The 26,604-nt window shown below is 38.3% G+C and overlaps 1 protein-coding gene and 1 pseudogene across 2 annotated transcripts in view; both read left to right on the plus strand.

Moving 5' to 3' along the window:
- The window catches only part of CDKL5 (cyclin dependent kinase like 5), a gene marked incomplete at its 3' end in the record, with an annotated part of 159,782 nt that overhangs the window by 85,650 nt on the left and 47,528 nt on the right, over positions 1–26,604 (plus strand). Inside the window, exons 5-8 of the mRNA XM_079727568.1 lie at positions 5,935–6,071; positions 16,867–16,987; positions 19,307–19,366; positions 21,380–21,470. Coding sequence (XP_079583694.1) covers positions 5,935–6,071; positions 16,867–16,987; positions 19,307–19,366; positions 21,380–21,470 — 409 coding nt within the window. The remainder of the gene's footprint in view (positions 1–5,934; positions 6,072–16,866; positions 16,988–19,306; positions 19,367–21,379; positions 21,471–26,604) is intronic.
- Positions 11,247–12,120, plus strand: LOC307069039 (annotated as a pseudogene). Its single transcript has one exon. The product of its transcript is annotated as an uncharacterized misc_RNA (transcript).

The following is a 26,604-nucleotide window of genomic DNA, read 5'->3' on the forward strand; positions in this document are numbered from 1 at the left end:
CAGAAGTCTCCATAGAATTAATTCTGCTCAGTACATATTTGGATTTTTCTGAGAAGAGAAAAATGACCACAGACCAAAAAGATACTAGAGATTATTTAGTTAAAAGGTACTTTTCAGACTATGTATAATAATAAATTTAGCCTAATCCTCCTACCTTTCCTATAATTCCAATCTTGTACAATGAGATTTGATGTTCAGATGATAATCTTCTATCACTATTGGATCATCATTTTCATGTACACGCATGTGCCAGTGTCTGCTGTCCTCAATTTTTTAAATAATCCAAGAGCACTGATATAGATTAGATAGCTTTGGACCAGCAAGAATAAAAACACTGTTTAACCTTTAATTGAAGAAGTCCTGTGGTCTAAAATTTATATTTGACAAACATTTGGATCTTCTGATGTGATAACACCTTCTGTTTATATGAACTTTTCAGTCCTTCCTGAATGTATAGGTGATGGGGTGAGGAGGGATCCTCCCCACTTGTCACTGGGCCTCCGTACATGGCAAGGAGGCTGACTCTCAGGGAGCTGTGTTGTAATCCATGGTTAACATGGAATTTAGGTTGTGTCTTTGCTTTTATATCAAACAAAATTGCTTGCATTTCATATCCTGCTGCTGCTTATGTTTCTATAGATAAATATTTTACCTTGGAATGGACATCTTTGTTCTTAATCATGAGAAAATGTTTAATTGATCATCTGTTCTTTGCTCCAGTTTATTTCATCCTTATTTTTACCCAGACACTAGAAATCTCTATCCTGATCTCGGGATCAGGGGAACTCTGGTCTCTTATTTTGTATATTTGTAGAAAACAAGGGTTCATAATCTTTAAATTCAAGAACCGGATTTCTCTGTAAGAGAGGCTTTGAGACAAACTTTCCAAACCTTGGTTAAATAGAGAAATCAATTAACTAAGCTTGAGCATTCTGGCTAGTCATGATTCACCACACTTCTTTTTAATGACCAAAATGGATCTCTTTCAAACTTCAGGGATTCTCCTAAGATTTGGTGAACATTTTGCACCTTTCATGGTTGAATACATTTCCATTGTGCTTTACCTGGCCTTCGTCTCTGAAGATTTAAGTTTTCTCATCATTTTTGGTATATATGACAGCAGCACCACCATTCAAAACCCCCTGGCCATGTTACTTGCCCTCCTGTTGATGTTCCTTCTTCAGTCAGGGCAACCAGACTCAAAAATGGCACCTTTATGATTTTGTGCAAGGATGGCTTGACTTTTCCCCACATTGTACCTGTTTAAAGGTCCATTATGGGAGGCCTCTTTGGCTATACAAAAATGTCAGGTCTGTGATTTCATAAAGTAGGTTATAGTTATTTCTGGATTTCTTTTCTAAGCCCACAGTTGTTTAAAAATAGTTTTACAGAAGAGTTTCTGCTCATCTGTAGATTTTTTTCTTTTCGTCACTTACTTATCTTTGCATTTCTTTTGCTCCTGTGATCTTTATTCTTAAAACTTGTTTTCTTTTACTTTGAATCTCCCTTCTTGCTTTTTAGGTGTATTAACTTGCAGCCTTACTGGCAAGCTTAGAAATAGGTTAGTTTTTTTTTTTTTTAACTTAATGTTCTTTTTCTACCATACCATTTAGTCATCACTCAATAGAATTTATATAACTTTGTCATAATTGCTGCCTGTACTAAGCTAAACACCCTGCATGGTAATTGATGACCAGGTCCATCAGCATGCACATAAGCAGGAATCACATGGTGGAACCTTCAGCATCATCTAGTAGAACCCTAACTCTAGTTTACAGCTGAGGAACCACAGCTAGTATGTGATTAACTGAGACTAAGACACAGACCCCAGGATCTTCATTGAGTTTTTCTTCCGCCCACACCATGCTGCTTTGCCACATAGTTAAGCAGAAGCAGAGTCTAGACTTGGGTGTTCCGACTTGGGTGTTCCGACTCACTCTCCAAAGCTCACTCACTGCCTTACACCAAGGCGCCTCCATCCCTGTGTTCTACTCGGTGTGACATTCCCTTCACTTACCCTGAGAAAGTTATTCTTTCTAGACTTGGTTTCTTTATTTGTGAACTGGAGGAGCCTAGCCTAAATAAAAAGCCATGAGATTATTTCAAATGAAAGACAGGGGTGTTTGTGCCCCCTTTAGTGGGCTGTGCTTCCACCTTTAAAAAACTGGCTCACTCAGCAGCTTTGCTACTTTCTGAACCTCTGAGGAGAGAAGCATTTGTAAGTGGAATGTTCATTCCTTTTCCCGATCATCTGATCATTTAGTGCCACAATTTTCATTATAAAGTACAGGGGGTAGGCCAGGAACCTTAAAAGTACTCAGAGGAACAAAATGATAGGATTTCCAAATAATGAAGAGTGTACATTTTGCTTGCACTTAGGGAATTAATAACTCCACTTTCTACGTGTTCCCATTCATTGCAATCTTAGTGCCGAAGTGCTTACCTCAACTTTTAATAACTATGACTGACACAAATTAGAGGAGCCTTCATTTCCTAAACAAGATGAGCTGCTCACATGAGGTGGTTTTGGCTCTGCATGCTAAGTGATTTTGTGAGCTTTTTGAAGACTCGTTTCCCTTTTCTCTCTAGCCATTGTTTAGCAAAGTCAGTATAGATTCAAATGATATAAATATATATAAAACAAAGTACCAAAATTCAATGAGGTTTAGGCTCATAATCAATGAGATTTTAATGAAGAGAAATCATGGATTATTAGATTTGGAAAAGGCCATGGGACTTTTTACGGTACATGTGTGGATGCAGAGGAGTGCCCATTTAATCATTTTATGAACGAAAAGTTAAATGGCTTGCCCAAAGTCACAAGTTACAGTGTTTGCTGGTTAAAAGGGTCTAAAGTCTAGGTCTCCCAGATCCTACTCCAACGTTCCTTCTATGATAGCCATTCTGCTTTGGCCATTCGGCTTTATCTGTTAGCAAGGTGAAACTGCCACAAGTTGCTAATGATACAAAGCTCTCTTTTTTCAGTGCCAAGAAATCGCCAAGCTTTTGATTAGAAAAGGTATTCCAACTTTATTTACCTTTGACTTTGTTGCACCATTTATTTGTAACCAGCTCCAGCATAGCTTAGGGATGTTCTAATGACCAAATATATATGTGTTCTTGACTCGGTGCAATTGGTTTTCTGGAGCCTCCATTTTTTATAATCACATATTGTAGAAGACTACCGGGGCAGAGGTGAATAGGGGAAAATAAATTCAGTTTGTCTTAACTGTCTGAAAAGCTGCCCTTTCAAAGTTCTGGAGAGAGAAGATTGAAAGCAGTGTCCTCAAAACTGAGAGGGCAAAGTGCCTATTGTTTGCTATCACATTGCTGCTTCCCATGTTTTAAGGGAATAAGAGCTAGCCACATATGGGCAAGGATTTCCTCATGGCACCAGTGAAGGCATTCGTGTAGGAAGTATTTATTGATCCCCTCTGTGCCGGGTCCGGTCCTAGGTGGTTGGGTGTGCGTTGATGAACAACAAGCAACCTGTCCTCCTAGAGCTCTCGGATTAGCATGGGGATGGAGGCTTGCTTTGGTTTAGTGATCAAGTGACATTTAAACTGCAGCCTGAAGGAGCCAGCCCTGTAAAGAGTCTGGTAGTATAATGAGAGTTCTCGGCAGAGGGAACAAGCTCAATGGCCCTAAGGTTGAAAAATAAAGTTTGGGGCTATTTTGGGAACCAAAAGACTAACGTGAGGGAGGGAGAGAAGGGCATGAGATGGGGATGGAAATGCAGACAAGGATCAGGTCATGAGTAGCATAGTTGTCTCTTGCTGAATTACTTCCTTATTAGAAGTAATTTTATTTGCTTCATATTGAGATCTGTGTGGCAGATCTTAGAGACAGGTGGATTTTAGTTTGATTACCCTAACCTTGGGAGTAACTCAGATGGGACAGCAGAGAAGCAGGTTAACCTTCTTCATAAGACTGAAGACTTTTAGCTTCCCTAGGCTTTAGCAGTTCTGACAGTTACAAAATACTACTTCTCTGGTCCAGCCCCAATTTACAGAACAGCTGGACATTTATCCCCCCAACAAGCCTCTCAGCCACTTTGGGAAGTCCCCTAATCATGTCACACACATTGCCCCTACTGCCAGGTGGCCCCCCTGTTTCATGCTCTGACATGGGCACTGTGAGTACCCAGTTCCCAGTTGACCCCCCTGATGTGGGCTGGGCTGGTTTACTGCCCATGCTACTGTCAGCCTTTGCTACAGCTGCTTCCTGCCTTCTGATAGGCAGTATCTCTATCCTTTCCTAATCTGTGCTCCAGCATTCTCCAACAGTTTTCTTGAAGTAGGGAGAATATTTCCCTTGTCTAACCATTTCACAAAGGAGTGTTGACTTTGTTTTCTGTTTGTTACAGATATTCTGGGGCTACTGCAAAGCCCATGGTTTTGTTATAGTCTCTTTTCTTTAAACTCAGTTTGAATGGGGGTTAGGGGAATTCCCTGGTGGTCCAGTAGTTAGGACTTGGCGCTTTCACTGCTGGGTCCGGGTTCAATCCCTGGTCTGGGAACTAAGATCCCGCACTGCGAGGTGCGACCATAATCTGAGAAGTACTCCTGGTACTGCATTTAGGATCTCCCCTCCCCCTTGGGCCCCATTTAGGTTCTTTTCTCTTGTGTATCTTGCTTAGGAAACATTTCTTCCTTGAAGGCATCTTCATCTTTCTCGTCCCTGTCCCCAAACTATTTTCTACCTTCCCAGACATGCCTGAACTTGAGGGTTACACAGCTTAGACTTTAAAGCTAGGATTCTGACCATTACCCAAAACCTTGGGGCCAAATGTATTCTAGAATTCATAACTTTTAGATTTTAGAATGGAAATATGACATGTCACTTTAGCATCCTGTAATCAGGTGTTATTTCTACAGCACAACATATGAATATTCATACTAAGTAGGATAAGCAAAGACTGTCAGTGGTCTCGTATTAGTTCAGGATTTGCCTCTAAAGAGATTTGCCTTAAAGTTAGAAAAAGTATTCAATTTTTAGACTGATTTTTTTTTTTTTTTTGGTTTTTGGAATGCAGATAAGGGATTATGAACCTATATCCTTCCTTGTATATACATATGTAAACATGACAGTTAGAATTTCCTGGCTAAATCTAAAGCTATTATAAAAACTCCTTTAACATGAAATATTGCCTTCCCTGCTCCCATGCCAGTTGATCCATTAGAGTTAATGTGACTTCTGTCCTTCCTCTGTGTCTGTGGGGGTTATCATGAGTGGAGTTGATGATACGGAAGGGTGTATTGGCTCAGCTTAAGTTCTCCATCCCAGTATAGCTACACTACCTGGGATGGACAGACGGACGTGCCAAAGGAGGACAGCAGGAACACGCAGCAGCCACTGTTCAAAGAGAAGATCAGACACCCTTAGAGTTCCCTGCAACTTGACTGTGACCTGCATTGTGCATGCCTGGCATATGACCTCTGCTTACAGAGGTGACTCACATGCAGCCTGGGGAATAAAATGCTCTCTTAAGCCAAAGCTTCAGGCCAAACTTTAAAACATCAACTGCTACAGATGTTGCATAAAGGCTCCTCTGCACACTGATGTGGCTAATTCCTTTTTACCCTTTTAAACTTCTTCTTCCTCAGTATGTAGTGTTAGAGTTAAAATGACAGTGGATTTATATGTCATATCTATAAGTCTGTTTTACATATGTACTTTGCAGTAAGGAGTATAAGAAAATACAAGCAGAAAATTAGGTTCATGCTGGTCAAGTAAGCCTTTTCTTCTTTAAGTTTCTTATTCTTGATCCTTTCAACAAGAAAATGTGATATTGAATATTCCATCCTTGGACTTCTTACGCAGAAGTACTCAAAGTGGAAAGTGAAATTGGTATGTTTTCAATGTTCTTAGAATTTTTTGAATAGTGGTTTGAAAGCTTTAATTTTACTCTATTCACCATTGTTTACATTCTAGAAAATGAAGAAGTCAAGGAAACGACTTTACGAGAGCTTAAAATGCTTCGTACTCTCAAGCAGGAAAACATTGTGGAGTTAAAGGAAGCCTTTCGTCGGAGGGGGAAATTGTACCTGGTGTTTGAGTATGTTGAAAAAGTAAGTCACTAACTGACGCAATAGAGATTTGCCTCATTCTTTTATTTAGGGCCGTTTCTGATACTATTAAAGAAAGTATTATTATCTAGTATGATTTGTCATTGTGCTCATAATCTGACTTTAAAAATGACAGTGGTACCCATAATCATTAGAAGTCCGGAAAATATATTGAAGGATTTTGTACAATTTAACTGTAGAGAGATAATCTTAAATGTAAACAATGTATTGGTTAGGCTTCTGAAGTCTTAGACTCTATCTTCAACAAGTAATTTTTAGACTTGGTTTATTTTAATTAAACCTAAGCAAGGCCTCTGAGGGAGAGGCGTGTAAATTGTCAGTGATGACAGGCATAGGATGGGTGTCTGAATCAGACCTTGAGTGGCTAATGAGCGGGCTAATGAAGCAGCCTTTTGTGAATTGCCAGTGCCGTGGCTTTATCTGAGGGAAGAAGATGTGCCAGGAGCCATAAGGTAAAGCTTGAGGAGGTAGATGAGACCACAAGTAAGGAATTAGAAGCATGGGAGAAAAGAAAAACATCACACATTGTTCAAGTTGTCTCTGTAATTGCTTCAATTTTTTTTTTTAATTGTTAACTCGTAGTGACAGTTTTAATCATATGACCTATGGGCAAATGTCCAATACAGTAAACAATATTGTGTGCCTATGAATTTCTTGGACAGCAGCTGACTTATCACAGGTGGTTATTGTCAAGAACTAAGTGCCTTAACAAGAGTAGAATAAACTGGAGTCAGACAGAACTTTTAGAGGTTTCCTTCCTGAGGAAAGGTGGATCCTCCTGATTTCCTGTTATTATCTAAAGAAGATTAAGACTGGAGAGGTTTATCTTTGCTTTAGTCAATTCCCAAGTGCTTTTTATGTCATAAATAACAGAGTATCACCACCAGCATCATCATCACAAAATGGAAAGCAGTGTTGCCAAGACAGGTGACCAGTAATGTGGCTTTTTAATTAATTCAACCTTTACAAGTTATTTTTCTAATTAATATATATATAGTGATTTCATTACAAGCAAAACTTGAAAAAATATTACAAGGCTCTTTGTTGTTTTAAAACACTGTTTTATGTTTCTTTTCAAAAATCTATTTAAAGGCTTCTTTTTCTGTGTCAATTTAGGTGTTTTGCTAAGGGGTACTTCCCACCAAAATAAAACTGAAGTTTGATATTTTTTAAAAAGTTATGAAAAAGGATTGCTGTAAAATCAGATGCTTACTTTTTAGTTGTCAAAAATAGTCATGCAGTTTGCAGTTTTCACTGCCAAATAATAAAATTCTGACAGATCTATTTCAGTTATCTTTTTTATTTCTGTTCTACTCATGGTGATTGTTCATGGTTCATAACAATTTCATATGAAAAATGGAGAAATTACCTCTGTGTATCAGACACTATGTAATGTCTGCAATCTCTGCTGGTAAGCGGCAGAGCTGCTACCGGAACTCCAGTCCTCTGACCTGCAAGCCTGGGATTCTTGTGCTGGCCTTATGGTTTTTCAGTGGAAGGTGACCATCACCCTCCCATCAGTGGCAGTGCCTAACGATTGACAATGAGTCTCAAGAGGGCAAGGAGAAAGATACTCTTAGGGGTAGGGGGTTGTAACAGAGACGCAGGATTACAGTGGCTTAAACAAAATAGAAGTTTCTCTCTCAGGTACAAATACAAAGGCAGGCGGGTATGGTAACTCTGCTCCACAGCCATAGGAGACCCAGGTTGCTTCTGCCTTTCTGCTCTACCACCCCTGAAATTTGTCCTCAAGGTCAAGATGGAGCTCCAGCTATCACATCCCATTGGCCAGGACTTTGTTGCGTGGCCACACTGGCTGCAAGGCAGAAAGAAAATGTACTCTTCATTCTGGACACTTAGGCATCCACTTACAAGTTGTATTACTCTAGTAAGGGAAGAATGGATATTGGGGGACATTCCTCTCTATAACTCAGGAATTTAGAGTTGAATATGAAATGAGACATAAAATTTACGTTCTTTATTACAAAGCCTTCTTATTCCTCCTGTGCATTTGGGACCTCCTGTGCATTTGTTAATTGAAAAAGACAATTTGAGTGGATAACCACTAAAAAATGATGCATATATACTTTAAACATTTTGTTTTAACTTAAAACGTATCAATATACATTCACTTTCCACACTCTCTTTAGAGGCAGGGTCAAGGCCTTTTGAGTATTGATCTTCTGGTTGGAGTTCTGATGGGTTTTCTTACATACATCCTACCCATAATGTATCAATGATATCCTGTGTCAGCTTCTTTAAAGTGAAGTGAAAACCTAAAAACATTGCAAGGGAATGGCAAGTAAACAGCTTATTGCAATGTATTATTGTGCACGTTGGGATGGAGGAAAGCAGAAAGAGCTGAGGAAGCGGGGCAGGACTATTTCAGCTGAGAATCTTCGAGAGTAGCATAGGATAAGGGTACAAAAATGTGCGCTTCAGAGATGACGGGCCTGAGTTTAAGCCAAACTCCATTATTTACCAGCTGTGTGATCCTGGCGCTGTCCTTGGCTTCTCTCCATGATGATTCCTGACTCGTGGCCCTGGCAATCTTGGGAAAATATCATCCAGTTTCTTGGATCCAGATCCTTGGGCCTCCCTTTCCCCAGCACCACCCCCACCCAGCCTGGACACATTGACCCAATCGTTTCCTAGGACACGCCCTCCCCACCTCCTTTGGATCTGCGCCCTGTCCTGGACCAGGAGTTGGCCTCATTCCCCATCAGCTTCCAAGGTCTCACCCTGGCCTCTACTACCCTGAAGCGGGCTAACCTGACACATAGCTGCGTGGCTGACAGGGTCTTGGTGCTCTGGCCGGGTGTCAGGCCTGAGCTCTGAGGTGGGAGAGCCGAGTTCAGGACATTGGTCCACCAGAGACCTCCCGGCCCCACGTAATATCAATCAGCAAGAGCTCTCCCAGAGATCTCTGTCTCAACGCTAAGACCCAGCTCCACTCAACGACCAGCAAGCTACACTGCTGGACACCCCATGCCAAACAACTAGCAAGACAGGAATACAACCCCACCCATTAGCAGAGAGGCTACCTAAAATCATAATAAGTTCACAAACACCCCAAAACACACCACCGGATGCAGTCATGCCCACCAGAAAGACAAGATGCAGCCTCATCCACCAGAACACAGGCACTAGTCTCTCCACCAGGAAACCTACACAACCCACTGAACCAACCTTAGCCACTGGAGGCAGACAACAAAAACAACATGAACTATGAACCTGCAGCCTGCAAAAAGGAGACCCCAAACACAGTAAGATAAGTAAAATGAGAAGACAGAGAAACACACAGAAGATGAGGGGGCAAGGTAAAAACCCACCAGAACTAACAAATGAAGAGAAAATAGGCAGTCTACCTGAAAAAGAATTCAGAGTAATGATAGTAAAGATGATCCAAAATCTTGGAAAGAGAATAGAGAAAATACAAGAAACGTTTAACAAGGACCTAGAAGAACTAAACAACAAACAAACAATGATGAACAACACAATAAATGAAATTAAGAATTCTCTAGAAGGGGTCAATAGCAGAATAACTGAGGCAGAAGAACGGATAAGTGAGGTGGAAGATAAAATAGTGGAAATAACTACTGCAGAGCAGAATAAAGAAAAAAGAATGAAAAGAATTGAGGACAGTCTCAGAGACCTGTGGGACAACATTAAACGCACCAACATTCGAATTATAGGGGTTCCAGGAGAAGAAGAGAAAAAGAAAGGGACTGAGAAAATATTTGAAGAGATGATACTTGAAAACTTCCCTAATATGGGAAAGGAAATAGTTAATCAAGTCCAGGAAGCACAGAGAATCCCATACAGGATAAATCCAAGGAAAAACATGCCAAGACACATATTAATCAAACTGTCAAAAATTAAATACAAAGAAAACATATTAAAAGCAGCAAGGGAAAAACAACAAATAACATACAAGGGGATCCCCATAAGGTTAACAGCTGATCTTTCAGCAGAAACTCTGCAAGCCAGAAGGGAGGGGCAAGACATATTTCAAGTGATGAAAGGGAAGAACCTACAACCAAGATTACTCTACCCAGCAAGGATCTCATTCAGATTTGAGAGAGAAATTAAAACCTCTACAGACAAGCAAAAGCTGAGAAAATTCAGCACCACCAAACCAGCTTTACAACAAATGCTAAAGGAACTTCTCTAGGCAGGAAACACAAGAGAAGGAAAAGACCTACAATAACAGACCCCAAACAATTAAGAAAATGGTAATAGGAACATACATATCAATAATTACCTTAAATGTAAATGGATTAAATGCTCCAACCAAAAGACATAGACTGGCTGAATGGATACAAAAACAAGACCCGTATATATGCAGTCAACAAGAGACCCACTTCAGACCTAGGGACACATACAGACTGAAAGTGAGGGGATGGAAAAAGATATTCCATGCAAATGGAAATCAAAAGAAAGCTGGAGTAGCAATTCTCATATCAGACAAAAATAGATTTTAAAATAAAGACTATTACAAGAAACAAAGAAGGACACCTACATAATGATCAAAGGGTCAATCCAAGAAGAAGATATAACAATTGTAAATATTTATGCACCCAACATAGGAGCACCTCAATATATAAGGCAAATGCTGACAGCCATAAAAGGGGAAATCAAAAGTAACACAGTTATAGTAGGGGACTTTAACACCCCACTTTCACCAGTGGACAGATCATCCAAAATGAAAATAAATAAGGAAACACAAGCTTTAAATGAAATATTAAACAAGATGGACTTAGTTGATATTTATAGGACATTCCATCCAAAAACAACAGAATACACATTCTTCTCAAGTGCTCCTGGAACATTCTCCAGGGTAGATCATATCTTGGGTCACAAATCAAGCCTTGGTAAATTTAAGAAAATTAAAATCGTACTAAGTATCTTTTCTGACCACAATGCTATGAGACTAGATATCAATTATAGGAAAAAAACTGTAAACAATACAAACACATGGAGGCTAAGCAGTATGCTACTAAATAACCAAGAGATCACTGAAGAAATCAAAGAGGAGATCGAAAAATACCTAGAAACAAATGACAGTGAAAACACGACGACCCAAAACTTGTGGGATGCAGCAAAAGCAGTTCTAAGAGGGAAGTTTATAGCAATACAAGCCTACCTCAAGAAACAAAAAAAATCTCAAACAACCTAACCTTATACCTAAAGCAATCAGAGAAGGAAGAACAAAAAACCTCCAAAGTTAGCAGAAGGAAAGAAATCATAAAGATCAGATCAGAAATAAATGAAAAAGAAATGAAACGATCGCAAAGATCAATAAAACTGAAAGCTTGTTCTTTGAGAAGTTAAACAACACTGATAAACCATTAGCCCGACTCATCAAGAAAAGGAGAAGACTCAAATCAAGAGAATTAGAAATGAAAAAGAAGTAACAACTGACACTGCAGAAATACAAAGAATCATGAGAGATTACTACAAGCAACTATATGCCAATAAAATGGACAACCTGGGAGAAATGGACAATTTCTTAGAAAAGTACAACCTTCCGAGACTGAACCAGGAAGAAATAGAAAATATGAACAGACCAGTCACAAGTAAGGAAATTGAAACTGTGATTAAAAATCTTCCAACAGGGACTGAGCTGAGGGCTGGTGACGCGGAGCTACTGGATCGGTCCAAGATGGCAGAGGTGGAGGAGACACTGAAGCGACTTCAGAACCAGAAGGGCGTGCAGAGAATCATCATGGTGAACACAGAAGGCATTCCCATCAAGAGCATCATGGACAATCCCAACACCACACAGTACGCCAACCTCATGCACAACATCATCTAGAAAGCCCGGAGCACCATGCATGAAATTGACCCCCAGAATGACCTCACCTTCCTTCGAATTCGCTCCAAGAAAAATGAAATTATGGTTGCACCAGATAAAGACTATTTCCTGATTGTGATTGAGAACCAACCAAATAAGCTGCTCTCTTGGCTCCCTGCGTCATTCCTTAATTTAATGCCCCTCAAGAGTAATAGCGTTAATCATGTCAACTGACTGGCATATGGAAGTCACCTTAGAGCCCTCTGAGACCAATCCGGCTGCAGCTCCACCTACCCCACCAAAGTCATCCCTCTGCTGGCCAGTCGCACCTGATTTTCCAGGAGGAAAATCACATCCAGGTTTACGGAGCAAGAGATTGTGAGAAGCCCACACACCCTGTTTCCTTCTGACTTTGAGTTCACTTTGTTGCCCTTGGAAAAGGCTGTTTCTCTTTAACTAAAAGTAACCAAAACGCTTTAAAAAAAAAATCTTCCAGCAAACAAAAGCCCAGGAACAGATGGCTTCACAGGCGAATTCTATCAAACATTGAGAAAAGAGCTGACACCTAACCTTCTGAGACTCTTCCAAAATATAGCAGAGGGAGAAACACTCCCAAACTCGTTCTACGAGACCACCATCACCCTGATAACAAAACCAGGGAAAGATGTCACAAAAAAGAAAACTACAGGCCAGTATCACTGATGAACATAGATGCAAAAATCCTCAACAAAATACTAGCAAACAGAATCCAACAGCACATTAAAAGGATCATACACCATGATCAAGTGGGATTTATCCCAGGAATGCAAGGATTCTTCAATATATGAAATCAATCAATGTGATACACCATACTAACAAATTGAAGGATAAAATCCATATGATAATCTCATTAGATGCAGAAAAACCTTTTGACAAAATTCAACACTCACTTATGATAAAAACCCTCCAGAAAGTAGGCACAGAGGGAACTTACCTCAACATAATAAAGGCCATATATGACAAACCCACAGCCAACATCATTCTCAGTGGTGAAAAACTGAAACCATTTCCTCTAAGATCAGGAACAAGACAAGGTTGCCCACTCTCACCACTATTACTCAACATAGTTTTGGAAGTTTTAGCCACAGCAATCAGAGAAGAAAAAAATCCAAATCGGAAAAGAAGAAGTAAAAGTGTCACTGCAGATGACATGATACTATACACAGAGAATCCTAAAGATGCTACCAGAAAACTACTAGAATTAATCAATGAATTTAGTAAAGTAGCAGGATACAAAATTAATGCACAGAAATCTCTGGCATTCCTATACACTAATGATGAAAAATCTGAAAGGGAAATTAAGGAAACACTCCCATTTACCATTGCAACAAAAAGAATAAAATACCCAGGAACAAACCTACCTAAGGAGACAGAAGACCTGTATGCAGAAAGCTATAAGGCACTGATGAAAGAAATTAAAGATGATACAAACAGATGGAGAGATATACCATGTTCTTGGATTGTAAGAATCAACATTGTGAAAATGACTATACTACCCAAAGCAATCTACAGATTCAGTGCAATCCCTATCAGACTACCAACGGCACTTTTCACAGAACTGGAACAAAAAATTTCACAATTTTTATAGAAACACAAAAGACCCCGAATAGACAAAGCAATCTTGAGAAAGAAAAGACTATACTACAAAGCTACAGTAATCAAGACAGTATGGTACTGGCACAAAAACAGAAATATAGATCAGTGAAACAAGATAGAAAGCCAGAGATAAACCCACGCACATATGGTCACCTTATTTTCAATAAAGGAGGCAAGAATATACAGTGGAGAAAAGACAGCCTCTTCAATAAGTGGTGCTGGGAAAACTGGACAGCTACATACAGAAGAATGAAATTAGAACACTTCCTAACACCATACACAAAAATAAACTCAAAATGGATTAAAGACCTAAATGTAAGGCCAGACACTGTAAAACTCTTAGAGGAAAACATAGGCAGAACACTCTATGACATAAATCACAGCAAGGTCCTTTTTGACCCACCTCCTAGAGAAATGGAAATAAAAACAAAAATAAACAAATGGGACCTAATGAAACTTCAAAGCTTTTGCACAGCAAAGGAACCCATAAACAAGACGAAAAGACAACCCTCAGCGTGGGAGAAAATATTTGCCAATGAAGCAGCTGACAAAGGATTAATCTCCAAAATATACAAGCAGCTCATGCAGCTCAATATCAAAAAAACAAACAACCCAATCCAAAAATGGGCAGAAGACCTAAATAGACATTTCTCCAAAGAAGATATACAGATTGCCAACAAACACATGAAAAGCTGCTCAACATCACTAATCATTAGAGAAATGCAAATCAAAACTACAATGAGGTATCACCTCACACTGGTCAGAATGGCCATCATCAAAAAATCTACAAAGAATAAGTGCTGGAGAGGGTGTGGAGGAAAGGGAACCCTCTTGCACTGTTAGTGGGAATGTAAATTGATGGCAGCCACTATGGAGAACAGTATGGAGCTTCCTTAAAAAACTAAAAATAGAAATACCATACAACCCAGCAATCCCACTACTGGGCATATACCCTGAGAAAACCATAATTCAAAGAGTCATGGACCACATTGTTCATTGCAGCACTATTTACAATAACCAGGACATGGAAGCACCCTAAGTGTCCATTGACAGATGAAGAGGTAAAGAAGATGTGGTAACATATATACAATGGAATATTACTGAGCCATAAAGAGAAACAAAATTGAGCTATTTGTAGTGAGGTGGATGGACCTAGAGTCTGTCATACAGAGTAAAGTAAGTCAGAAAGAGAAAAAACAGATACCATATGCTAACACATATATATGGAATCTAAGAAAATAAAAAAGGTCATGAAGAACCTAAGGGTAAGACAGGTATAAAGACACAGACCTACTAGAGAATGGACTTGAGGATATGGGGAGGGGGAAGGGTAAGCTGGGACAAAGTGAGAGAGTGGCATGGACATATATACACTACCAAATGTAAAATAGATAGCTAGTGGGAAGCAGCCGCATAGCACAGGGAGATCAGCTCGGTGCTTTGTGACCACCAAGAGGGGTGGGCTAGGGAGGGTGGGAGGGAGACGCAAGAGGGAAGAGATATGGGGATATATGTATATGTATAGCTGATTCACTTTGTTATACAGCAGAAACTAACACACCATTGTAAAGCAATTATACTCCAATAAAGATGTTAAAAAACAAAAAAACATTGCAAAGTAGTTTCAGTGAAGAATCTGTACCACACCACTGTCCCTTGCCAGTGTTTTATAGTTGTTGGACTCATGGTCGATTAGATAGCATTATGTGTGGTAGCTTTCCTTTATTACGTCTTTTCAAAGTATTAAACTTCGTTTTCTTGTAAACAGCAAATGTCTTTTTTAAAAACATTATTTCATTGGTTTATATGATATTTAATTATATGAAAATAACAAGTTCATCTGTTATAAATACATATGGGAGTATTATAAACAACTGATTGTTTATATGAATGCAACTTGACTGGTGGGAACAACATTGTAAAGTTGTAGTAGAGCAGCAACTTTTTCGTCTTAGGACTCCATTTACAGTCTTAACATTATTGGGAACCCTAAGAGCTTTATATTTATGTGAGTTTTATCTATTAATATTTATCATATTAGAAGTCAAAACTGAGCAATATAAAAATATTAATTCATTTAAAAATGAACATGTTAACATAAATGCCTGTGTATCAGTCATTCTTTCAAGTAAAATTGGTGTACCCGATGAAAAATGACTAGTTCAGTTTATAACTCTGTTACCCAAGTGCTTTTCCCCATGACAGCTATCGTATTTTGATATGCAACAGAAGTGCTTTATGCGTATTCCTCATTTTATCATGTAGATTCCTGAAAAGACATGTACTCAAGCACTGAAATTTAATAAAAGTAATAATTTTTACTGTTTCATCAAAGACACCCTTTACTAAAATTGGCCTTTTTCTTTTTTTTTTTTTTTTTTTTTTTTAACTGTAAAGTTGTGGCATTGAAGAATCCAATGCCTTGATTCATGTTAAGGTGCCACCAGTTTACCCATCATCGCTTTGTGCCACCAGTGTAAATACCAACACAGTGAAAAAGACAAATAACTGAGTGCTGTCATGAATATAGTTTTGACTTCATGGGTCCTCTGAGACCCCCCCCTCCTCCGAGATCTACAGATCACACTTTGAGAACTGCTGTCCTAGATGGTCATCTACAAACAATAAGCTCTAATCATGCTGTAGACCTTAGTCTTACGCTTTACGGAGGGAATGGAGAATATTTAGTTAATCTGGAAATTTAGCAGAAATTGGTTAAGTGGAATTTCTACTTAAAAAATGTGCATGAGTTTTAGAATGGTCTCTGACTCCAGACTAAGATTTTTGAATATTGGTTTGTTTGGAGTCTGTGAATATTTATTTCAACAGTATTTTGTAGCCTGTTTAAATATTTGTTCTGATTATATTGATCACTGCTAACCTTAGGGATCATTTAAGAATATTTTCCAGGTCTCCCAGAAATATTTCAAGGCTTGATTTTATTGCAAAGTTCTATTTGAGATGCACAGTGCACTATGTTAAAATGACTGTTTCCCCTCTCCTCTGTACATTACAGTGTCTTTTCTCTACTTTGTGTTGTTTTTCCCTTGAAATTAGGCTAAAATGATGCCTGATCGGTTTTAGGGAGAGTGAAAAGTGCACAGGGTTATTATTTGAGATAGCATTGGGGAGTAGTAAAAATGGAATTTTTCTTAAAAGAGAACCTTGATTTAATACAGTATGCTGCTTCACAAGAAAGGTTGTAGATGGAAAGCAAAACAATTTTTTAAAAATGCATGCTGTGTATTAGATGTATTATCGTCCAAGGTGCTTTTTTAAATTGTTAATACATGATTTATGGGCCACCTAATTTTGGAGATCATTGGCTCTCTATTTAATTTTTAGAATATGCTTGAATTGCTGGAAGAAATGCCAAATGGAGTTCCACCTGAAAAAGTAAAAAGCTATATCTATCAGCTAATCAAAGCTATTCACTGGTGCCATAAGAATGATATTGTTCATCGCGGTAAGTATGGAATTTTTGAAATGGAAAATATTAAAATACCAAATAAAGTTAACAAAATATTTCACACAGGCACTGACATTCCATTTAAATTAAATACATTTTGAAAGTATAGGATATGAGACATTGTTTGGGCTCCAGGTCTCCTTTTGTATCATCAAAAGGATGGACTGCACATTTATTTGGATATTATGGTGAGATCTCTGTGTTTGTAAAACCAGATCCGCTTTCAATAGCAGAAGCACCTAGTGATAAAATGAACTCAACAAATGGAAACTTTGAAGCTTACTTGCGGGGGGAACTACCCTCTCCATTGCCTTTTGGTCCTGCAGATAGAGCAGGTAATGTGAAACAAGCCAGAATCAGGCTTTAGAGGTGGTGCTAAGTCACTGGCCCCCATTGACAGTCACTTCTCATTTCCTCTTAGACCAAGATCTCTAGTATGTACCTTTACCTCCTGATTTTCCCTACCTGTTCATGGAAAGTGCCCACTGTTTGCAGGTTGTAGGCATGATCAACCTTGCATAAAGGCCATGATTATACTTCCATAAACTGTTCTATTTTGTCCTTTATTGCCATGAAGTGGGTGGTTTATAGCAGTAAAAGGGAAATTACTTGCTCAGCAAGATCTTTAATCTATACCATTTATCTTTTTTTTTTTTTTTTTTTGCGGTACGCGGGCCTCTCACTGTTGTGGCCTCTCCCGTTGCGGAGCACAGGCTCCGGACGCACAGGCTCAGTGGCCATGGCCCACGGGCCCAGCCGCTCTGCGGCATGTGGGATCTTCCCGGACCGGGGCACGAACCCGTGTCCCCTGCATCGGCAGGCGCACTCTCAACCATTGCGCCACCAAGGAAACCCAAAGTGAGGGTATTTTTAAAGTGATATCCTTGTGTGCCTGTTTAGATAAATTAAAATGTAGTGTTCATTTGTCTGATAATTCAAAGATAAGTGGATACTGCAACATTTTCTGACAAACATCTTTTAGCTTCATTATTGTATCAATTTGTGTCCCTTGAATGCAAGAGATTATCAGGAAAAGATAAATGGTATAGGGCTTCCCTGGTGGTGCACTGGTTGAGAGTCCGCCTGCCGATGCAGGGGACACGGGTTCGTGCCCCGGTCCGGGAAGATTCCACATGCCGCGGAGCAGGTAGGCCCGTGAGCCATGGCCGCTGAGCCTGCGCGTCCGGAGCCTGTGCTCTGCAACAGGAGAGGCCACAACAGTGAGAGGCCCGCGTACCACAAAAAAAAAAAAAAAGCCTCACTTTAAGAATAGCTTAAAGGTCATGTGAAGAATGGCAACTCCTGTTATTTCTGGAAAGAGACAGTTTGTATTTCTCTTGCATTTGACTTTCATAGCAGTTACATTATGAAGGTTGTTGGCAGCATGGAGAGATGTCTTGGTCACCTGGACATCTAGTGTCTAGGGTAATGATTCTAATAACAGTCTCTGCTACAGTTTGAGGATATTAAGAAACTGATTTAGCTGCATTTCCATAGTGATACTGTGATTTGGTTAAGTGTATAGTGAATTAATGGTTGTGAATTGATTCTGAAATCTACAGATCTCACTCCTACCTCTTCCCTTTCTCCATTTTCACTTCTACCATATAATATAGATGATGGGTACTCTAAAAATAGAATTGTGAGATGCCTCCAAAGGGAGGGAATTAAACTGCATTTTCTGTGTATTTCTACTGCTTAACTCCCACCACATCTTCAAAAGATCCACGGAATAAATGAGAAATCTTATCTCGACTCATCTATCATAGCTTCAGCACTAGACATTTATGATTGTGAACCACATCATAGAAAGCCTAAAGAGATATATAAATATAGAAATTATACAGAAAATAATAACGAACAATGTATCTTACTTGTATTTTTTTCTCCAGTAAATATAATGCTACCTACTTACTCTCATACGTGTTTTTAAAGTATCTTGTGGGTGTAAACAGTTTATAGTCTATCTCCAAAGATTTGTATTATTAGTATTTTATAAAGTAAAAATAGTTCCTTAAAATGTGGTAGCCTAGATTTAATCATTTTTTAATTCCTTTCAGAGATCCAATTAATGCCTTTAATATTTAAGGGGAAAAATATTTTTGAAATTGTGGTCTGCATGTTTTTCAAAAAAAAATTTAATTGGAACTTTTGTGTACCAGCATAAAATGTGTTACTCTGCTTTTCATTGCCACAATTTTCTATTCATATTACTCTGGATATTTCTAATTAGGTGCCATTATAGTGCTCTAACAGTGTCAATCAGCAGTACATGGAACATTTTTTAATAATTGTTTTTTAATCTTGATACTCCAGATATAAAACCAGAAAATCTCTTAATCAGCCACAATGATGTTTTGAAACTGTGTGACTTTGGTAAGTTAAAAAGAAATGGAGCCCTGTAAGTACAGAATTAATTTAATAGAGCACTTAGGTAGCTTTTACAGGTGTATTAAAAGTATTTTTTATCTTTTGACTTAAATTAGCAAATGAACATTCTATTGGGTTGTATATTAAAAAATGGGTTGTGGGAAGAGTTCTACTCTCTCTTTGAATAGTATTGTCTACTATTTAAAAAAATTCATCATGCAGTATTTGTTTAATGAGAATTCAAAGCAAATACATGCATGTGCATATATTCATAAGCCCAGTACTTAATGACCTCAGAGAAAGAATTTTCCAGAAAATACCACTATGGCCTTCTGGCTTGAGTAGGATAAAAAATTTTTTAATATTTTAAATATTGATAGAAATTGTTTCAGGCATAACCATAAACACTGAAAATATAACTATGTAAATACATATGTATTGTATATATGCAATAGTTATATATCTGTAAGGTTAAAAGACATTTTTAGAATGATTCCGTTTATTCCCTTTAAATGTTCAGTGGGGGACTTCCCTGGTGGTCCAGTGGTTAAGGATCCTCCTTCGAATGCAGGGGATGCAGGTTCGATTCCTGGTCAGGGAACTAAGATCCCACATGCCATGGGGCAACTAAGCCCACGCGCCACAGCAACTGTGCTTGCGTGCCTCAACTAGAGAGCCCACGTGCCGCAAACTACAGAGCCCACGCACTCTGGAGCCCACATGCCACAACTAGAGAAAAGAAAACCTACACGCCACAACTAGAGAGGAGCCCATGCGCCGCAACAAAGAGCCTGTGTGCTGCAACTAAGATCCGATGCAGCCAAAAAAATAAAAATAAATTAATTTTAAAAAATATTGCAAAGAAGAGTCCTGCTGTACCTAAACATCTTAAGAAGTACTTAGGAGCTGAAATTTTTCAAGCAAGTTATAAATAAAAAAGATGCATATAGAATGGTTAAAAATAGGAAAAAAGTATCCTTAGTCTAGCATTATTTCTTAAAGAAAAGACAGCTTTAAACGGTCAGGAAGTTCCACATGACGGCCCCACATGTGGCGTTCTGTGCCCTGCACATCCCCACCAAGAACCTCCTGATTGTTTTCCCTCCCAGAGTGTGTAGCTCCTTTGTCTGGCTTGAAGAATCCCAGTAAAAAATATGAATATTTCTTCCAAATATGTCTTATAAAGAAGTGTTGATTAACTGAAGTTAGGGGGTTTGTTTTTGCTGTGGTTATTTTTATTTTTTTACTGTTCCACTTTAAGAAACACTATCTTCTATTTCTTGAAACTGACATACACCTTAACTTTTACCTTTAATTTTAATATTCTGGTTCTCTGTAACTATTTACAGTGAACCTATATTGCTTTTGGTGAGTTAGATGGGTAATTAACCTACTTGCCAGTTTATTTTGTGGCCCCAAAACCTTTTGAAAGGGTTGTTACTTGCGGGGGTTGGGTAGCAACAGAGTCTGTAAGGTAATTAAGATATCCCTAATATGCTTCTCAGTCAGATTACGAGATAAAAATCATTTTAGCTTGCTTTGTTTCCATCATTGCCAAACCCTACCGATAGTTGTTTACATAATGGCCGGAGCTGATCAGCACCAATAGATATACAAATACTATCTAAGGTCCCACATAACAGAATTAATGACTATCTGCGACATGCTAATTTAGCTTTGACTTCCGGCTCTTGTGGAGTCTTCATTTTGTTTCTAAGATTTACACTTATTGGAAAAGCTCTGAATGCTTATAAAAGCATGCAATGACTTTGAAAACATAGATTTTTTTATCAGAGGAGAGACTGGTTTTGTAGTGAATACACTGTATATTTTAATTGACGAATGAACAATGGACTAACTTTTTTAAATGACAAGGACACTGTTAATAAACAGCCCATTCAGTAACAATCATTATATTCTTTTGATGTTCCTTTAAGGTATTAATAGCACTGAAATATTTTGTCAACATGAAATTAATTCTTTTTCAAAATTACACCTTTGGGCTTGGCTATCTTTCAGGTTTTGCTCGGAATCTATCAGAAGGCAATAATGCTAATTATACAGAATATGTGGCCACCAGGTGGTATCGGTCCCCAGAACTCTTACTTGGGTGAGTTACCTTCCCAGAGTAGAATGACATCTACATATTTGCTGATCCTCTATTGTTAACTTTGGGATTATCTGTGGAAGATAAGAACTTGAGTTAATTAAATGCCAGTTACCTATTGCAGTATAGCAAACCACCTAAAAACTTAATGACATAAAGCAAGCACCATTTTATTTGCTCACAATTCTGGGTGCCATTGGGTGGGGGGAGTCAGCTGTTTGAGTTCAACTGGATGATTCTTCTGCTGGTCTCAACTGGAGTTGCTCATGTAGCTACAGTCAGCAGGTCATCTGGAGGCTGGTTGGTTTAGGGCCTCAGCTGGGACAAACTATCTCTGTTCCATGGGGACTCATCCTCCAGTGTGTTAATCCAAGTTTCTTCATATAATAGCAGAAGAATTCCCTGAGCAGAGGGCAAGCCCAAAAGCAAAGGTGGTTTTCAAGCCTCTTTGCATGACTTTTGCCTCATTGGCCAAAGCACGTTACTTGTCTAAGCCCTGATTCAAGGGATGGAGGAATAAACTTCGCCTCTTGATGGGAGGAGTGGCAGAGTCACATTACAAAGTGGCAGGTGTATGGAAATGGGGGGAATTATTGCTGCCATCTTTGTTAATAATCTTCCACATTAAGAATGTGGATATCCACAGAGTTTGACATTCCGGCTTATCTGTTTGTTTATGTATTCATTCATTCATTCAGCAGATACTTATGGAGTATCTCTTATGCCTAGCCACTTTTCTGTAAATATTGAACCAACTGCTATTTTCCTTCCAAACATTGTAAATCCTGTTTGATGATAAATGGCTTTCCAGACTAGTACATTGATGATTTTCTCAGCAACACTGCCACATCCATCCACTTTGTGCCACCCTTCCACTTTCAGTGGTATTTCATTCACCTGTCAACACCAGAAAAGCATTTTCTGATAAGATACTTCTTCCTCTTAATATGTTTTAACTTTAGAACCTAAGAAAGGACCTGTAGTCTTGATCTCCATCACATAGTTTCACTAATAATTCTCTACCTATCTTAGTTGTAGTATTTTCTTATTTTTCCTAGATCGTATTTCCTTCTTTGGGACCATCAAAGAACTGAGGTAGAAGACACACTCTACAAATAAAATTAGATATGGTGGTAATGATGACCAGTGCATGAATTATTATAGGTTTCATCTCTTTTCTTTAGTGTGCCATACATGCATCTAGGGGACATGAGAAATTTAATTTTTAAAAGATATTTTTTACAACATTGTAAACTATACTTCAATTAAAAAAATTTTAATAAATAAAGGTACTTCTTATATAATAGAAATATAAATTTCTGTATTTCTTCTGAAGATCATGATGACTATGTTTAAGCTACTCACTGAGGGTTTATTTTATTTTATTTATTTTTTACACAGCAGGTTCTTATTAGTTACCTATTTTATACATATTAGTGTATATATATGTCAATCCCAATCTCCCAGTTCATCCCACCACCACCACCACCCCCCCACTGAGGGTTTATTTTTATTTTTATTTTTTTTACACTTGTGGTCAGTTGATCTTCTTTATTTTTTTATTATTATTATTATTTTATTTTTTTTTTTTTTGGGGAGCATTTAGTCCATTTACATTTAAGGTAATTATTGATATGTATGTTTCTTTTTTTTTTTTTTTTTTTTATTTATTTATTTTTTATTAGTTTCTGCTTTATAACAAAGTGAATCAGTCATACATACACATCTGTTCCCACATCCCTTCCCTATTGCATCTCCCTCCTTCCCACCCTCCCTATCCCACCCCTCCAGGCGGTCACAAAGCACCGAGCTGATCTCCCTGTGCTCTGCGGCTGCTTCCCACTATCTATCTACCTTACGTTTGGTAGAGTATATATGTCCATGCCTCTCTTTCGCTTTGTCACAGCTTACCCTTCACCCTCCCCATATCCTCAAGTCCGTTCTCAAGTAGGTCTGTGTCTTTATTCCCGTTTTACCCCTAGGTTCTTCATGACATTTTTTTTTTTTTAATTCCATATATATGTGTTAGCATACGGTATTTGTCTTTCTCTTTCTGACTTACTTCACTCTGTATGACAGACTCTAGGTCTATCCACCTCATTACAAATAGCTCAGTTTCGTTCCTTTTTATGGCTGAGTAATATTCCATTGTATATATGTGCCACACCTTCTTTATCCATTCATCCGATGATGGACACTTAGGTTGTTTCCAGCTCCGGGCTATTGTGAATAGAGCTGCAATGAACATTTTGGTACATGTCTCTTTTTGAATTATGGTTTTCTCAGGGTATATGCCTAGTAGTGGGATTGCTGGGTCATATGGTAGTTCTATTTTTAGTTTTTTAAGGAACCTCCATACTGTTCTCCATAGTGGCTGTACCAATTCACATTCCCACCAGCAGTGCAAGAGTGTTCCCTTTTCTCCACACCCTCTCCAGCATTTATTGTTTCTAGATTTCTTGATGATGGCCATTCTGACTGGTGTGAGATGATATCTCATTGTAGTTTTGATTTGCATTTCTCTAATGATTAATGATGTTGAGCATTCTTTCATGTGTTTGTTGGCAGTCTGTATATCTTCTTTGGAGAAATGCCTATTTAAGTCTTCTGCCCATTTTTGGATTGGGTTGTTTGTTTTTTTGCTATTGAGCTGCATGAGCTGTTTATAAATTTTGGAGATTAATCCTTTGTCAGTTGCTTCATTTGCAAATATTTTCTCCCATTCTGAGGGTTGTCTTTTGGTCTTGTTTATGGTTTCCTTTGCTGTGCAAAAGCTTTGAAGTTTCATTAGGTCCCATTTGTTTATCTTTGTTTTTAGTTCCATTTCTCTAGGAGGTGGGTCAAAAAGGATCTTGCTATGATTTATGTCATAGAGTGTTCTGCCTATGTTTTCCTCTAAGAGTTTGATAGTTTCTGGCCTTACATTTAGGTCTTTAATCCATTTTGAGCTTATTTTTGTGTATGGTGTTAGGGAATGATCTAATCTCATACTTTTACATGTCCCTGTCCAGTTTTCCCAGCACCACTTATTGAAGAGGCTGTCCTTTCTCCACTGTACATTCCTGCCTCCTTTATCAAAGATAAGTTGGCCATATGTGCGTGGGTTTATCTCTGGGCTTTCTATCCTGATCCACTGATCTATCTTTCTGTTTTTATGCCAGTACCACACTGTCTTAATTACTGTAGCTTTGTAGTATAGTCTGAAGTCAGGGAGCCTGATTCCTCCAGCTCCATTTTTCGTTCTCAAGATTGCTTTGGCTATTCGGGGTCTTTTGTTTTTCCAAACAAATTTTGAAATTTTTTGTTCTAGTTCTGTGAAAAATGCCAGTGGTAGTTTGATAGGGATTGCATTGAATCTGTAGATTGCTTTGGGTAGTAGAGTCATTTTCACAATATTGATTCTTCCAATCCAAGAGCATGGTATATCTCTCCATCTATTTGTATCCTCTTTAATTTCTTTCATCAGTGTCTTATAATTTTCTGCATACAGGTCTTTTGTCTCCTTAGGTAGGTTTATTCCTAGATATTTTATTCTTTTTGTTGCAATGGTAAATGGGAGTGTTTTCTTGATTTCATTTTCAGATTTTTCATCATTAGTGTACAGGAATGCCAGAGATTTCTGTGCATTAATTTTGTATCCTGCTACTTTACCAAATTCATTGATTAGGTCTAGTAGTTTTTCGGTAGCATCTTTAGGATTCTCTATGTATAGTATCATGTCATCTGCAAACAGTGACAGCTTTACTTCTTCTTTTCCAATTTGGATTCCTTTTATTTCCTTTTCTTCTCTGATTGCTGTGGCTAAAACTTCCAAAACTAGGTTGAATAAGAGTGGTGAGAGTGGGCAGCCTTGTCTTGTTCCTGATCTTAGTGGAAATGGTTTCAGTTTTTCACCATTGAGGACAATGTTGGCTGTGGGTTTGTCATATATGGCCTTTATTATGTTGAGGAAAGTTCCCTCTATGCCTACTTTCTGCAGGGTTTTTATCATAAATGGGTGTTGAATTTTGTCGAAAGCTTTCTCTGCATCTATTGAGATGATCATATGGTTTTTCTCCTTCAACTTGTTAATATGGTGTATCACATTGATTGATTTGCGTATATTGAAGAATCCTTGCATTCCTGGAATAAACCCCACTTGATCATGGTGTATGATCCTTTTAATGTGCTGTTGGATTGTTTGCTAGTAATTTGTTGAGGATTTTTGCATCTATGTTCATCAGTGATATTGGCCTGTAGTTTTCTTTCTTTGTGACATCCTTGCCTGGTTTTGGTATCAAGGTGATGGTGGCCTCATAGAATGAGCTTGGGAGTGTTCCTTCCTCTGATATTGTTTGGAAGAGTTTGAGAAGGATGGGTGTTAGCTCTTCTCTAAATGTTTGATAGAATTCGCCTGTGAAGCCATCTGGTCCTGGGCTTTTGTTTGATGGAAGATTTTTAATCACAGTTTCAATTTCAGTGCTTGTGATTGGTCTATTCATATTTTCTATTTCTTCCTGAGTCAGTCTTGGTAGATTGTGCATTTCTAAGAATTTGTCCATTTCTTCCAGGTTGTCCATTTTATTGGCATAGAGTTGCTTGTAGTAATCTCTCATGATCTTTTGTATTTCTGCAGTGTCAGTTGTTACTTCTCCTTTTTCATTTCTAATTCTATTGATTTGAGTCTTCTCCCTTCTTTTCTTGATGAGTCTGGCTAATGGTTTGTCAATTTTGTTTATCTTCTCAAAGAACCAGCTTTTAGTTTTATTGATCTTTGCTATTGTTTCCTTCATTTCTTTTTCATTTATTTCTGATCTGATCTTTATGATTTCTTTCCTTCTGCTAACTTTGGGGGTTTTTTGATCTTCTTTCTCTAATTGCTTTAGGTGCAGGGTCAGGTTGTTTACTCGAGTTGTTTCCTGTTTCTTAAGGTGGGATTGTATTGCTATAAACTTCCCCCTTAGAACTGCTTTTGCTGCGTCCCATAGGTTTTGGGTCGTTGTGTCTCCATTGTCATTTGTTTCTAGGTATTTTTTAATTTCCTCTTTGATTTCTTCAGTGATCACTTCGTTATTGAGTAGTGTATTGTTTAGCCTCCATGTGTTTGTATTTTTTAGAGATCTTTTCCTGTAATTGATGTCTAGTCTCATAGCATTGT

This window comes from Hyperoodon ampullatus, assembly GCF_949752795.1.
Source record: "Hyperoodon ampullatus genome assembly, chromosome: X".
Lineage (NCBI taxonomy): Eukaryota > Metazoa > Chordata > Mammalia > Artiodactyla > Ziphiidae > Hyperoodon > Hyperoodon ampullatus.